We start from the raw sequence: 14,035 nt of genomic DNA on the forward strand, positions 1-14,035 counted from the left end.
ACAAAATGACGATGCGCCACGACAATGAATCCCTAAACATGCCTTCCATGTGCTGACTCTGCTCCCGGTGCTCCTGTTTAGAGGCTGCTTGCTATAATAGAAGATCTGAAAAACAAGCTGATTGCCGAAAAGAAGGACAAGCTGCTCATGGAGCTGAAGATCCGTGAAGAGGTCACACAGGAATGTGCTCAGTATTTTGCAGAAAAGGACAGCCATTTCAAGTAAGTTTGCTGATCTTGTATTTCCGGAGGGCTTGCCAGCATTGCTTTAATGTTCGGGATTGGCATGCATCCACATACAGCCCAATCCAGCAGCCAGCTGGCTATGAACTGTGCGCTGATACCCAAGGGAACAAGGCACGCTTAATGTGTGTGGCTTCTTTATGTGCAAACACGTCAGCTTTCAAGGTGCCTGGTTGAAAACACTCCCATGTGCATCTTGCACCATGTCCTCTTCCATTCTTTTGTCTTAAGACCTGCACCAGCAGTTGGTGCTTCCCAGGAGCCCAGGGGCTTAGCATCATTGCTCTTCCTGACATTTTGCCTTTTGCTGCTGCTGCTGTCATCCTCCTCTGGAGTATAGAGGTTTCTCTTTGGGAGAACCATTTGACATGTATTTCATTTCCGTCACTTGTTAAACTTAGGACATTTGTTGGCCTTACGCAAGAAATCATGGAGGACAACTGCGAGGAGCGCATGCAGATTTACAAGGACTTGGTGAAGGAATGCATCCCACTGCCAAATAGCAGAGAAGAAGCAGAAGAGACTCAAAAGGTACAGCGTAATAAGACTGGGAATGCCAGTAACCTTATTCTCCCTCGAACCTCTTAAGAGATGTATTTCTAAAGTTTAGCTCTCAAACTCACTGGGGTCCTAATGTAAAAATGGCACCAAACCAGTGTGGTTGTAGGGCTCTTGCTGTGCCAACAAAGTCAGACTGTATAGTTCTGCTACCTGAAAGACACTTGAGATGCTCGCAGTTTGAGACTTCAGGGATCTTTCCAAAGCTAAAGCCCCCTTTCTACCTGAAATATAAACCTTTCAACAGATAGGTTAGCTAAGTCTAACTGCTGGGTCCCCTGATTTTGAATGCATTGAGGAAGAACAAGAACGTGCAGCCATACAGAAGGACCACATTTCAATTGTAGAACTTCTGCTTTGAATGCTGAAGTTCCCCAATTCAGTCCTCAGCATCTCCATGTAAGTGCTGGAAGAGAACCCTGACTGAAGTCCTAAACAGCAACTTGCCTGAGTTTCACCTGCACAAACTCGGCTTTATGTGGCTGAAGGCCATCTGCTTGAAATCGCACAGATCCAGCGGAGAACTTCAATGCTCTTTTTGCACAGGGTTTCTTTGGCATGGAAAGAGCTTTTGAGCTCTCAGACTTGCTTACCCCAGACTTTGGAGAACTTGGACCAGCCTTGCAAGATCTCACAAGAGCCTCCCAGAACCTAGCAAGCAATGGAGAAAGCTTAGAAACTGTCTCCACTGATTGGGATGGTAGAACCTGTTTAGTGCACCATCTCTGGAAGGTGAGATCGCTCACGCGGGGGCAGTTCCAAGGGGGTGGTTTGAGTATATGCGTTGTTACATATACCCGCCACCCCCTGAACAAAGCCCTTGTGTAAGATGCAAGTTACCTGTACTAGGTGGTGGACTGACTCTTGAAGATGCCATATACAATGCTGCTTTAACGTGAGGGTCAGTCCTCATCATGCCAAATTAGCTGGGGTATATGTGTAGCGTTGGCTGGTCTACCAGACTTCATGAAGGACCCTCCATTCTTGGCTCTCTCCCCATCTCCCTCCAGAGGACTTTTCCAGTGGTCCTCTGGTGTGATATTGCCTCCTGGTGGCCAGTGAAGCTCCTGTATGAGCAATGAATGAATTAATCTTTGCGTCAGCCATCGGCCATAGCAACAAAAGAACAATGTGATATACAAAGAACAGAAAGAAAAAGTCAATTATATAAAACACACTTTAGGGTCCTGAATCAACAGTCAAATAGTGGACCTTATTCTGATTGCCCCAGCTAAAAACCTTGCAACCTTTGTTGTCATCTGCTCATCTTGATCTGTCAAGAGAAAAGACACTATGGCAGTGGTTGGGCGACCCGGAATGGACAATAAAAGAGGGGTGATAAGCCTGTATGAGCAAATTTTTATTGTTCCCCTTTATTTTTGTGTGTTTCTTTCAATAAGGGAGCGGAAGCTAGAGAATCGGGAAATCCAGCTGATTTTTCCTGCGTGGTCGAGTCACTGCAAGAAAACGTCTCTGATATTAAGCAGCAGGCCCAAATAGCGTATGGGATGCTTAGTGCCTTAGAAGCGCCCCAAATAACTATTGAGAGTCTTGAAAAGCAGTTGGCAGAGGTAACAGCTGCGTTATCTCAAACCCAGGAGGAGCTCTTGGCCAGGAAAGAAGGTAGGTATGATGGAGAAACTTAATAAAAGTATTGACTAGGATCTAAAGAAACAAACAGCCAGTTCCATGCACCCAGCAGGACTTTGGCCTTGTGTTTCTTGGCTAGCAGTCTTTCATTACCAGTAAACTTACATGGAAAAGCAATTTGGGATGTGGCATTGAGACGGGGAAGGGCTCTGTTCTTAAAGGGAAGTAAGTCCAAAAGCCCAGTAGCCTTTTACTTAATATATTGTGTCTACTACTACTTTAAAGTATCAAACTTTGCAGTATCAAATACAGAATGTGGTTAGAATGTCTAACGCATCTCCCAAGCAAATTTGAGCATTTCTTTCCACGACATGTATTTAATGTTAACTTTTAATCACTCTGTTACAGAGCTGACAAAACAGGAGACTCAACTGAGTGAATCTGCTAAAGTGGTTCAAGATGCTACTCAGGTAAGTGTGTTTAGATTTCTTTAATATCTGCCTTTGTAATAGGAGTCTCCACCTTTTCTGGACATTCTGGTTTTGAGTTTTGGGTACCAGTCACAAAATGGCTGGGGGGGGCATAGCATAGCCCAAAAGGACTGTTATGAGGGGAGGCATGGTATAACACAAAACTAGTGATACTTTGTTCTTGCTGACCCCCCCTCCCCACGTGAGAACCTCATGCTTGCCATGGAAAGTCAGCTATGTCTGCTGGTCCTCACTGTAGAAATACAGCTGTTAAATGTACAATAAGCCTTTTTCTTCCAATGCCAGAAGGGAGGAGCTCTAAACCCATAGCTTATGAAGCTGTGAGAAATCGCCTGGACCTGGCCTACACTTTGCCTCACTGCATGTTGAGTTTCCAAATGGCCACATATTGCAGTGCATTGTCGCATCTAATCCTAAACTTATTTACCTTCTCCTTAAGAAAATGGCTCTTCAGAACAAGCGCATACAAGAGCTAAGTGAAATTGTGGAGCAAAAGGATGATGAAATAGCAAGGCTGAAAGTTCTGATAAATCAGCTGGAGGCGATCATAAAAGAGTCTGTGAGTGTTTAATTTTCCACTTGTTAATCTCAAAAGTAGCAGTTGCCTGTTGACATGGTGGTGCCAAATTAAAATGCTGTCCCAGAGCAAAACTGGGCTCCAAAAGCGACATGCTTAGTACAGTTCCCCCAAGGGGATCTTTTAAGAGCTTTATTTTTTGAACAGCAAGCCTCACGAGAACACTATTAAAATGGAAACTTTCAGAAAAGGTGTTTTGTGATAAGACATGAGTGCCTGCTGTTCAAAGAAAGTTAAACACACGCTGCATGCATAAGCCTTTGGGTGTGTCTAAAATATGGCTCCTGGATTCCCGACTTAAAACTTGTTACTTGTATTTTATCTTACCATGCAAGCATAATAGGATTTGTCTTGCTGCCTTTGGACAGAGCAAATGCATTTTTGTTCCCAGGGCCTGGTCTGAAAGCACATGATGTAGCAGCAGCCTTTTAGAAGCTAGGCAGGTCTGGTTCTTGGGAACACCATGTATAATGTCTTGAAAAGAAAGCTTGGCTGTAAATGCAGTCAAATTTTCCTTAGAAAAGCACCAACTTTGGATTTCAAGAGGGGCAGAGGATCGTCTACCTTAAGGCAGATTTTAAAATGGCAGCAATCTGCAAGGAAGAATGGTCAGACTTTGGAGGGTGGAATGGGGAAGATGGTAGTAAGAGTGAATGGCAGTGGGGTAAAATAAAGGGGGAGGGAAGGAATGTATTTTTCTTTTTCGCAAGAGGCTTCACTGTGTGTCAATCACAACAGTTTTCATCAAAATTGAAGAAATCCCAAATTCTCAAGAGGAATAATGTCTAATGTAATCTTCCACAAAGTGAGACATTCCCAGTTTCACTGGGGTCCCAACTCCCATCAACCTGCATTTATGGCCAATGACTAAATCTGATGGGAGCTGTCATTCAGCAACATCTGGAAGGCCGAAGGTTCCTCACCTCCTCTCTTAAGGCAATGTGAGAGCTGCTGAGGGAGTGGAAGACAACAGTGGTCTCTAGCCACTGACTCATTGTGAAGCAAGTGAACGTGAGCAGGTACTCACTGGGTGCAAAATAAGGATCAGGCAGACTCAGCAAATGGAGAAAATGAAGGTGAAGTTTATTGCCAGGCAGTAAGGACCCAGTTTGGAATCTCTTCCAAAAGGAACTGGGACCCCGATTGACACAAATCCAGAGGTCTTTATACCTGAGTAGATCACAGCAAATCATAGATCATGAGACAACCATGAGACAGTCACGATATTGTCAGCAAAGAATAGCCAATTAGCAAGCTTCTTGCCATGCTTCCAGCACCTGGTCAAGCACTGGTCAAACACCGAGTTCAAGTTCTGCTTTCCGATGCTTGCAGTGACGCTCTGTCTAACCTCTCCCCTAGTTATGACAGGACAGGGGGTTTGGAGATTTTGTGGTTTTGCTCTTCCTGTTCTGTGGATTAATTTAGCCTGTATCTGAGGGGATTTTGTACCAGAATCTCTGATTCACGTCTTCCCCATGACCAGGGTACACAGATGTTTGTAGGGGAAAGGTCGGCTCTTAATCTTGCTGTTTCAAGCAGTATGCAGTTAGCTAAGGCACAGCTTCCCTTTGATTCAAAATGGATTATAAAATACTGTAAGCCTTGATTTATGTGTGAGCATATATGAATATATTGATTTCTGATAACTGATTATATGAATAGCATCGGGGTAGCCCTTGTTCCTTGCCTCAATTGGTTATTCAAGCACCAGACCAATGAAATTGAAATGGCTATACAGTGGTACCTCAGTTTTCAAACGTAATCCATTCCAGAAGCCCATTCGACTTCTGAAAAGTTCGAAAACCGAAATTCAATAGCCAACAGCTAGGACTTAGGGTCTTACACTCTGCAGAAGCCGCCTTTCCTGTTTGACTTCCGAGGCACGTTCAAAACCCGAAGCAGTTACTTCTGGGTTTTCGGTGTTCAAAAACCGAAAAGTTCGACTTCCAAGATGTTCAAAAACCGAGGTACCACTCTACTAAATTGCCTTCCCTTTTTATATTAATGCAGGAGAGCACAATAGCCAGTATTAAACGACAAATGGCGCAGGAAAATGCTACCAGAGAAAGCTGCTCCTGTTCTCGTCAGCCTGTGGAGAACTGTGTGGGTGGCAGAAGAAAACGATGCTTAGAAGATGCAGAGGAGGTGGAAGGTCCACCTGCGAAGCAAGGTATCATTTCCTGTTCTGCAGATGCAGAGGCTCCTGAGGTCAAAAGCTAACAGCTTGTTAGAATGAGAACAAAAGAGCCCCAGCATAAAGGAAGGGTTGCGAAGAAAGCTGACTGTCAGATCAAACCAGCATATGCATCTTGCCTGAACAATTTGTTGCTTATTGTTTTGTTTTATACAAGTCTGAAATAAAAGTGTCTTAATTGCAAACTTCCTTTTTCATGTTGTGTCTATTCCTCATAGAGTAGGTGTAAGTTATCCTTCCACTGTATGAGCTATGCTTTGCTTAGTGAATCTTCTTGTTCAGTTCCTGTGTGCATGTAACTTGATTTTTCTATGTGTTCTAGTCAAAAGAATTGTCCAAAATATCTGTGTAGGTCCAGTGCAAGCGTGATGCTTAAGCATCACAATGCTTAAACAATGCTTAAGCATCAGGCGTCTTCTGCAGGTTCCCACCTCTCTTCCATGCTCTTCCTTCCTTTTCAGTTTTTGCATGGTGCACAGCACTGTTATATCCACACTGAGGTTAAACAGGCCATGGTTAGCATTATTTGCCAGGTATTTGAGACAACAAAACAACAACACCACAAACTGGCTTATAAGTATAAAACCAAATTTACTAGAATAATAGCTAGAATAGAGATAGACTTGTAACCATTCAAACAACAAACATACTAAGGTGCCATGTGCAAAACAAAGCCTGGAGTTACTGTAAACCTGGAGTAGATAAATGTACAGCTGTATCTTAACTAGTTACATGTGCAGTAAACGTTATACAGACAGGATAAATGAACCACTCAACAAGTAGCATGAGTCCAATCACAGAACGGCAGCCCCGTGCCGCCACAACAGCAAGGGTAGCACACTGGAGAATATGAACAAGTTTTTCAAAGCTGTGTTTCAAAGATTGAACTGGATGAGATGTTCTTCAATGGGTCTTGAGTTAGAAACACATGGATCAATCATGGGAAGGCAAATCAAGGCAAATGGGCAAAAGGAGGTTTGTGCCTGTGAATACTTTCTTTATCCTGAGCAAACCATTTTGTATGACTGGCTTTTTGGACTGATGAAGTGTGTAGCGAAACCTGTAATATATCCGGAGAACAGGTGTCCTTTTGCCCACTTGAGCTATTCTCACCAGGGTGGTGGCTTTGATTTGCCTTCCCATGATTGATCCATGCATACGGCTTTGTGTTTCTAACTCAAGACCCATTGGAGAACATCTCATCGAGTACAATCTTTGAAAAACAGCTTTGAAAAACTTTTTCATATTCTCCAGTGTGCTACCCTTGCTGTTGTGGCGGCACGGGGCTGCCGTTCTGTAATTGGACTTGCGCTACTTGTTGAACGGTTCATTTATCTAGTCTATAACGCTTACTGTGCATGTAACTAGTTAAGATACAGTTGTACATTTATCTACTCCATGTTTGCAGTATCTTTAGGCTTTGTTTTGCACATGGCACCTTAGTATGTTTGTTGTTTGAATGGTTACAAGTCTATCTCTATTCTAGCTATTCTAGTAAATTTGGTTTTATACTTATAAGCCAGTTTGTGGTGTTGTTTTGTTGTATTATTATTACTGTCACCACATTTGATACTTTAGGTATTTGAGACAGCCAAAAAACATTGCTAGAGAACCAACTGAACAAACAAATCGCTTTGTGCAACAGGCAACACATCCTACCAATATGAAGGAACCCCTCCCCACAATGATCTATTGATGTTTGTGTTTAATTTTCTTTTTACAGTGGTGCCTTGCAAGACGAAATTAATTCGTTCCGCAAGTTTTTTCTTCTTGCGAGTTTTTCGTCTTGCGAAGCACGGTTTCCCATAGGAAGGCATTGAAAATCAATTAATGCGTTCCTAGGGAGACCGCCTTCAGACCAGGTCTGAAGGCTGGTGGGGGGAGGACTTTTCTCCCCACCGCCAGCCTTCAGAACAGCCTTCTGAAGGCTGGCAGTGGGAAGAAAAGCCCTTCTCCCGCTGCCAGCCTTCAGAAGAGTTCCTGCAGGGCTGCCTAGGCTGCGGATAGCAGCCTGCAGCCCGGTGCGAGGGGCGTTCTGAAGCAGAGCGCCCCTCGCGCGGGGCAGACATCTGCAGCTTGGGGAGCCCTGCAGGACTTCCCCGCAGGGCTCTCCAAGCTGCGGATAGCAGCCTGCTGCCCCGCGCAAGGGGCGCTCTTAAGCAGAGCGCCCCTCGCGTGGGGCAGACATTCGCAGCTTGTGGAGCCCTGCAGGACTTCCCCGCAGGGCTCTCCAAGCTGCGGATAGGGGCAGCAGGCTGCTTTCCACAGCTTGGAGAGCCCTGCGGAGAACTCTTCTGAAGGCTGGCGGGGGAGAAGGGCTTTTCTTCCCACCGCCAGCCTTCAGAACAGCCTTCTGAATGTTGCGCGCCTTCCCCTCTGTTCCCGGACCTGTCCTGAAGGCTTGCGGTGGGAGGAGGGCTTTCCTCCCCACCGCCAACATTCAGAATGCTGTTCTGAATGTTGGCGGTGGGGAGGAAAAACACTCCTCCCACCGCAAGCCCCGGGAACAGAGGAGAAGCGCTGCGCGCCTTCTCCTCTGTTCCCGGACCTCCCACCGCAAGCCTTCAGGACAGGTCCGGGAACAGAGGAAAAGGCGCGCTGCGCTTCCCCGCTGTCCCCGGAGATTTCCCTATGGGCTTTCGTCTTGCGAAGCAAGCCCATAGGGAAATTCGTCTTGCGAAGCCGCTAAAAATCGGAAAAACCCTTTCGTCTTGCGGGTTTTTCGTTTAGCAAGGCATTCGTCTTGCGGGGCACCACTGTACTTTTAACTTATTTCTAACTTTTTATGACTTTATTGTCTGGCCTTACATTTTCATATTGTTGTAAATCGCCGTGATATATTTTAATGACATAACGGTATATAAATGTTTATTATAAATAAATTGAGAAACATCTTGTACTTGGGCCCAGTGCCTAGAGCTGAAGAAATTGTATTCTGGGCCTTTGGTAGGAAAAATATTCAGATGATTCTTTGCCATTTTAAAGCACGAAAGTGGTTCTTGTAATGTGAATATGGTACTTACTGGTAAAACATCTCAAAGCAGGATTACTCAGTATGGCAAGACCAGAAACAAAGCTAGCCAATAACTGACTGTAACTTAAAGGATAGTATTTAACTCCGTTTACAGTAACTGTTAAAGTAAGCTTCCTAGGTCCTTGCCCAATGATGATGCTCATATCTTTTTAGGTGTTGTAGTTGCCTGATCTTATCCCAAGATCCGAACTTTAGAATGGAGCAGAAATTAAAAAGATGGTCTCCAGCTGTGTGAAAGCACATCCATTTCTGAGTGAACTTGTACTATCCAACAATCTTTTTATTTCCAGATCCTCTGGAAAATATTTGCTTGGTATTGGCTTACTGTTGGATAGAAGTAACCATCTTTTTAAAAATTTTGTAGGGTCAGTTATCAACCAGTCTAAAGATGCCACAGAGACAAAGAACACCAAAGAAATGCAAGAAATAAAGGAAAAGGGAGGAATGATGGCATTGCAAGAAACGAATCGAAAGTTAGAAATGCAGTTGGCTACGCTCAGGAAGGAGATGGAAAATCAGAAAAATGAGAGTGAGGGCTTTTCTAGAAAGATAACCAGCTTGTGTCAGGAACGGTTTTCTTCAGAAGAAAGGGCTTCTATCTTAAGCAGGGAACTCCAACAGCAGCTGGCTAATTGTGAGAAGATAATGGCTGAAAAAGTCGTGCTGAAAGATGAAAATAAGGGTCAAGAAGAGAAAATTCAGGCTCTCCTTCAAGAACTAGAGGCTGTCAGCCAAAATATTGCACAGAAAAAATCCAAGGTAAAAGAGGTTGAGGTAAAAATAGGCGAGCTAAGCAAGCTAGACCCACAGTGCCTCACTGTGGATACTGACCTGGCAAATCAATCGAAGAAGGCAGAGATTGCCAAAGGAGAGCCTGAGGAAACTCCTGCAACTGCTGTTCGAAAGAGCTCCTTTCATTGCAGCATTGAAATTATCTGGGAAATAAGCAAGCAGATCATTCACGCATCCTCTCAAAAGAGCGCCCGTATTGAAGACCTCCTCCAACAAGTTGAGCAGTTGCAGAGGCAGGCCTCTGATGCTGAGGATCAGGCATCTCAGCTAAAGTTAGAGCTGAGCGAAATGACCAACCAAAGGGATGTATCCTTGCAGGAAAAGGAATGCCTCTTGAATCAGTTAAGGGACCTGCAACAGGAAAACCTGTGTTATGCTGAAAAATACAGGGAAGAGCAAAACAGAGCCCTTGGCTATTTAGAGACGGTTAAAAAAACTGATGGCCTGTTGGAAGAGTGTAGGGTGAAAGAGGCTGGCATAGCATCTCTGGAGCAAGCACTGAAAGAAAAAGAATCTGCAGTTTTAGCCATGGAAAGAGAGGTGAAAGACATGCAGGAGAAACTCAACCTTTCAGAATCCGAAATGCAGAGGTTAAGTGACCAGGAATCTCAACTGAAGGCAGAAGTTCTAGAGTTGAGGAATAATTTGAGAACCGTTGAAAAGAATAATGAAGAATCAAAGCAAGCAATGGAACGGTAAGAAACTATTTTATCTTCCTAAAATGCAGACAATAGCATAAAAGGATGTTAGTTCTTGTATTGCTCTGTTTACAATTCTTTTTCCCAGGAGTGGTTTACATTGTGGTGGTCTCCTATCCCAACATTGCCTGGGGTCAGGTCCCCATTCCACCTTTTTAGCTTCAGTAGTTGAATTGTATTATGTAACAGATTTCTAGATTGGCCCTTATGGTTTTATTGCAAATTGGTGTCGTGTGAAGAGACAGCAGTGAGAAAAATACAATGAAAACTTATGTGTCTTCAGACTATTCTGAGCCATTTTTTCAAGTTATGAGCTTTACCTTTGCAAGCTGTTCTAAACTAGTGTAGATTAAATTGAGGAGTGTGTAATAAAGGCATGACGAAGGCTTCAGACATGTGCCGTTTCTCTGGGAGTAAGCCCCTCTAATCAAGAATGGCATTTGCTTCTGAATAAGCAAGGTTGGAATTAGGCGGCACATAAAAAAAAGGCTTTGAAAATAGATTCATTGGATCTGAACACTGTTGAGTAACTGATGTGCCTAATGGGTAAGGGGCACATGGCACTGGCAGTTAGTGACTTGTGGCGGCACCTCCTCCAACCTGGGGAATTGTGGTTGTATCGGCCAGGTTGTCCTATTGCCTACCTACTCAGGGCAGCATCAGGGCAGATTTGAGAGTCAGCAAGGGGGAGTTGCTGTGGTCTATAGAAATCCCCCCTCCTCTCTGTCCAGTGGGTGGGTGGGTTTAGAGTGTGTGTTTCTGACGTTGGGCAATCTGGACAGATTAGGGCTTCTGCTGGTTTACTGCCTGCCTCATTGCCCAGCAGTCTCCCTGCTTGAGCTGGTTTTGGAGGCCATGTTAAGGACTCCCAGACTTCTGGTTTTGGGGGATTTCAACATCCATGCCAAGGTGACTGACTCTGGGGTGGCTTGAGATTTCATAGCTGCCATAATAACTGTGGGGTTGTCCTAACATGCTGCCAGCCCAATGCATATGGCAAGCCACACTCTCGCCCTTGTTTTCTCAACTGGACAGGAACCACCATCGTTCTGCCCAGACACTGAAGTCCAGCACCGAGGGCCTTCTGGCGGTTCCCTTACTGCGAGAAGCGAAGTTACAGGGAACCAGGCAGAGGGCCTTCTCGGTAGTGGCGCCCTCCCACCAGATGTCAAAGAAATCAACAACTATCTGAAGGCAGCCCTGTTTAGGGAAGTTTTTAATGACTGATGTTTTAATATATTTTTAATCTTTTGTTAGAAGCCACCCAGAGTGGCTGGGGAAACCCACCCAAATGGGCGGGGTATAAATAATAAATTATTATTATTACTATTAAAAGGGTGATGTAAAAATGGAGGATATTGACATCAGATCACTTTCTGTTGAGATATAGGCTTTTAGCACCTTTTCCCTCTCTGTAGAGGCAAAGGACCCATTAGGGAAGTTGCTCTCAGAGGCTGATGGATTCAATGGGTTTTCAGACAGATCTGAGGGATTTTCTGGCTGATATGACTGGTGCTCCTGTCGAAGGCTTGGTCAACCTTTGGAGCATCCTCCCAGGCAATTGACAGATCATGATGGTTTTGCTATTCATTGCCGAAATGTTCTTGCTGTTGAACTTTTGCTGCTACTTTATTGTATCTGTCTTTATAGGTTATTGTACACCTTTTATAGTAATGTATTCATTTTTTTCCAATTTTGTGTTAACGTTATGCTTCCGACTTTATGTTATGCAATTTTATTTTATGTTATTTCATTCTCTTAAAAAATTTATTTCATTCTCTTAAAAAAAATTGTAAGCTGCTTGGAGAGTCGTGTGGCAAGCGACTAATAAATTAAATCATTAATAATAATGTTATAATATTTCTACCAGGCTTGCTGAGCCTGATTGGAAAGTGCTAACAATGGTGGCAATAGCTGAGGCTTGGCTCATGCAAGCAGATGAATTCTACCGAGGCTTTAGTAGGGCATTTGCTGGGTGAGAAGTGCATACTGAACCGAAGAATCTGCAGTTGATAAAAGCTCCTGGAAACCCTCATTCTCTTCTGCTTTTTGATTTCCTAGAATTAGGCCCCAAGGCTTAAAGAAAGGAATTCTCAAATAATCCGCCCCCCCCCCGCTGCTTTTACTTTTCAGGTTGAATAAGGAGCTCTCTGAGAGCACGACTTTTTCCTCCTGTCTACAAACAGAAATCCAACAGAAAAACGAATTATATGCTGAACTGAAAGAGAAACTGACTGATGCCAAAAAGCAAATTGAGCAAGTTCAGAGACAGGTTTGTAGCAGGAGCAGTCAGGAAAAAGCAATTTCTTTAATTTATATACCGTATTTTTCGCACCATAGGGCACACTTTTTCCCTCCTAAAAAGCAAGGGAAAATGTGTGTGCGTCCTATGGAGCGAATGCAGGGGGGAGGCAGGCGGGAAAAGCCCCCAAGAGCTGCACACAAGCTCCGTGCGCTCTTGCGGGCTTTTCCCCAGGAGGGAGAAGGAACTGACTGGCCGCATCAGTCCCTTCTCCCACCTCGTAGAAAAGCCCACAGGAGCCACGCACCCTTTAAAGAGTGTGTGGCTTCTGCGGGCTTTTGTGAGAGGTGAGGGAATTCCCCCACCTCCCAGAAAAGCCGGGAGAAGCTGCGCGCTCTTTAAAGGGGTTGCGCGGCTTCTGCGGGCTTTTGTGAGAGGTGAGGGAATTCCCCCACCTCCCAGGAAAGCCGGGAGAAGACGTGCAGCCCTTTTAAAGAGCATGCGGCTTCTGCCGGTTTTGCGGGAGGTGGGGGGAATTTTCCCACCTCCTAGAAAAGCCAGCAGAAGCTGCGCAGCACCTTTAAAGAGCGCACGGCTTCTGCAGGCTTCTGCGGGAGGTGGGGGAATTCCCTCACCTCCCGCAAAAGCAGGAAGAAGGTCTGGGAGAATTGCACAGGCTGCCTGCAGCCTGTCCGCTGCTCCCAGAGCTGGGGGGGGGGATCATATTTTTTTCCTTGATTTCCCCCTCTGAAAACTCGGTGCGCCCTATGGTCAGGTGCGCCCTATGGTGCGAAAAATACGGTAATTCTTTAATATATATCAATAGATATCATTATTGTACCACTGGAATTAGATTACTTGCTCTTTATGCGAACTGCTTTGAGCACAGATGTGTGTGTATGGAAAATGCAATCTAGAAATGAATTTGACCCCGAGGAAATATCTCCTCCTGGCAATCTTTCCCAGTCAGCTGGGGAGTGCAAGAGGTTGAGTGTAAGAGGTTGTGGGGTTTGACCCCATCCAGTGCTGGCTGCTGGTCTGGTAGCTAAGAGAGAATTTGGTGCTCCCACTCCTACTGGACACCATTAATCTTACAGTATGCTTTGCTGGTTCACTTTGTTTCTGTGTCCTGCTCCTTGTGCTCCAAGTTGCAACCAAAGTGGGCGACTTTGAACCATGCAGTTGCTTGTGGCTTATATGTGCAGAAACAATAATACAGCATCAAACACCTACAGAGATCTGAATCTCCTTGCAGGTGGGGGACATGCGTGCCGAAGAGAAACTACTACGGAATAAAGTCAGTGAACTTGAAAAGGCCAAAAACCAGTTATCTGAAGAGCTAGTCATCAAACAGCGAACTATCCAGGAATTTAAGAAGGTACTTGTTGTTGTTGTTGTTGTTGTTATAATAATAAAAATCATGTCTGCTTTTGTGTAATATTGTGAGAACTCCCTGCATAACAAATACAGAAGTGTTGGAGTATAGGGATTAAGCATATGACTAGGCTGTCCTAGGCCCTGACTGGTTGTGGCTGATGGGAGTTCTAGTCCAGCAGTTTAAGGTTACGTTCTGCTTCCCCTGTTGGACACAGAATACCTACTGTCGGGAATCTCAAC

The 14,035-nt window shown here is 44.6% G+C and overlaps 1 protein-coding gene across 1 annotated transcript in view; it reads left to right on the top strand.

The window, feature by feature from the left end:
• The window catches only part of KIF20B (kinesin family member 20B), a 41,078-nt gene that overhangs the window by 12,192 nt on the left and 14,851 nt on the right, over positions 1-14,035 (top strand). Inside the window, exons 14-22 of the mRNA XM_081861748.1 lie at positions 82-221; positions 644-773; positions 2,201-2,423; positions 2,799-2,860; positions 3,321-3,440; positions 5,469-5,628; positions 9,051-10,173; positions 12,310-12,448; positions 13,674-13,796. Coding sequence (XP_081717874.1) covers positions 82-221; positions 644-773; positions 2,201-2,423; positions 2,799-2,860; positions 3,321-3,440; positions 5,469-5,628; positions 9,051-10,173; positions 12,310-12,448; positions 13,674-13,796 — 2,220 coding nt within the window. The remainder of the gene's footprint in view (positions 1-81; positions 222-643; positions 774-2,200; positions 2,424-2,798; positions 2,861-3,320; positions 3,441-5,468; positions 5,629-9,050; positions 10,174-12,309; positions 12,449-13,673; positions 13,797-14,035) is intronic.

Source organism: Podarcis erhardii (genome assembly GCF_964252035.2).
Source record: "Podarcis erhardii genome assembly, chromosome: 5".
NCBI lineage: Eukaryota > Metazoa > Chordata > Lepidosauria > Squamata > Lacertidae > Podarcis > Podarcis erhardii.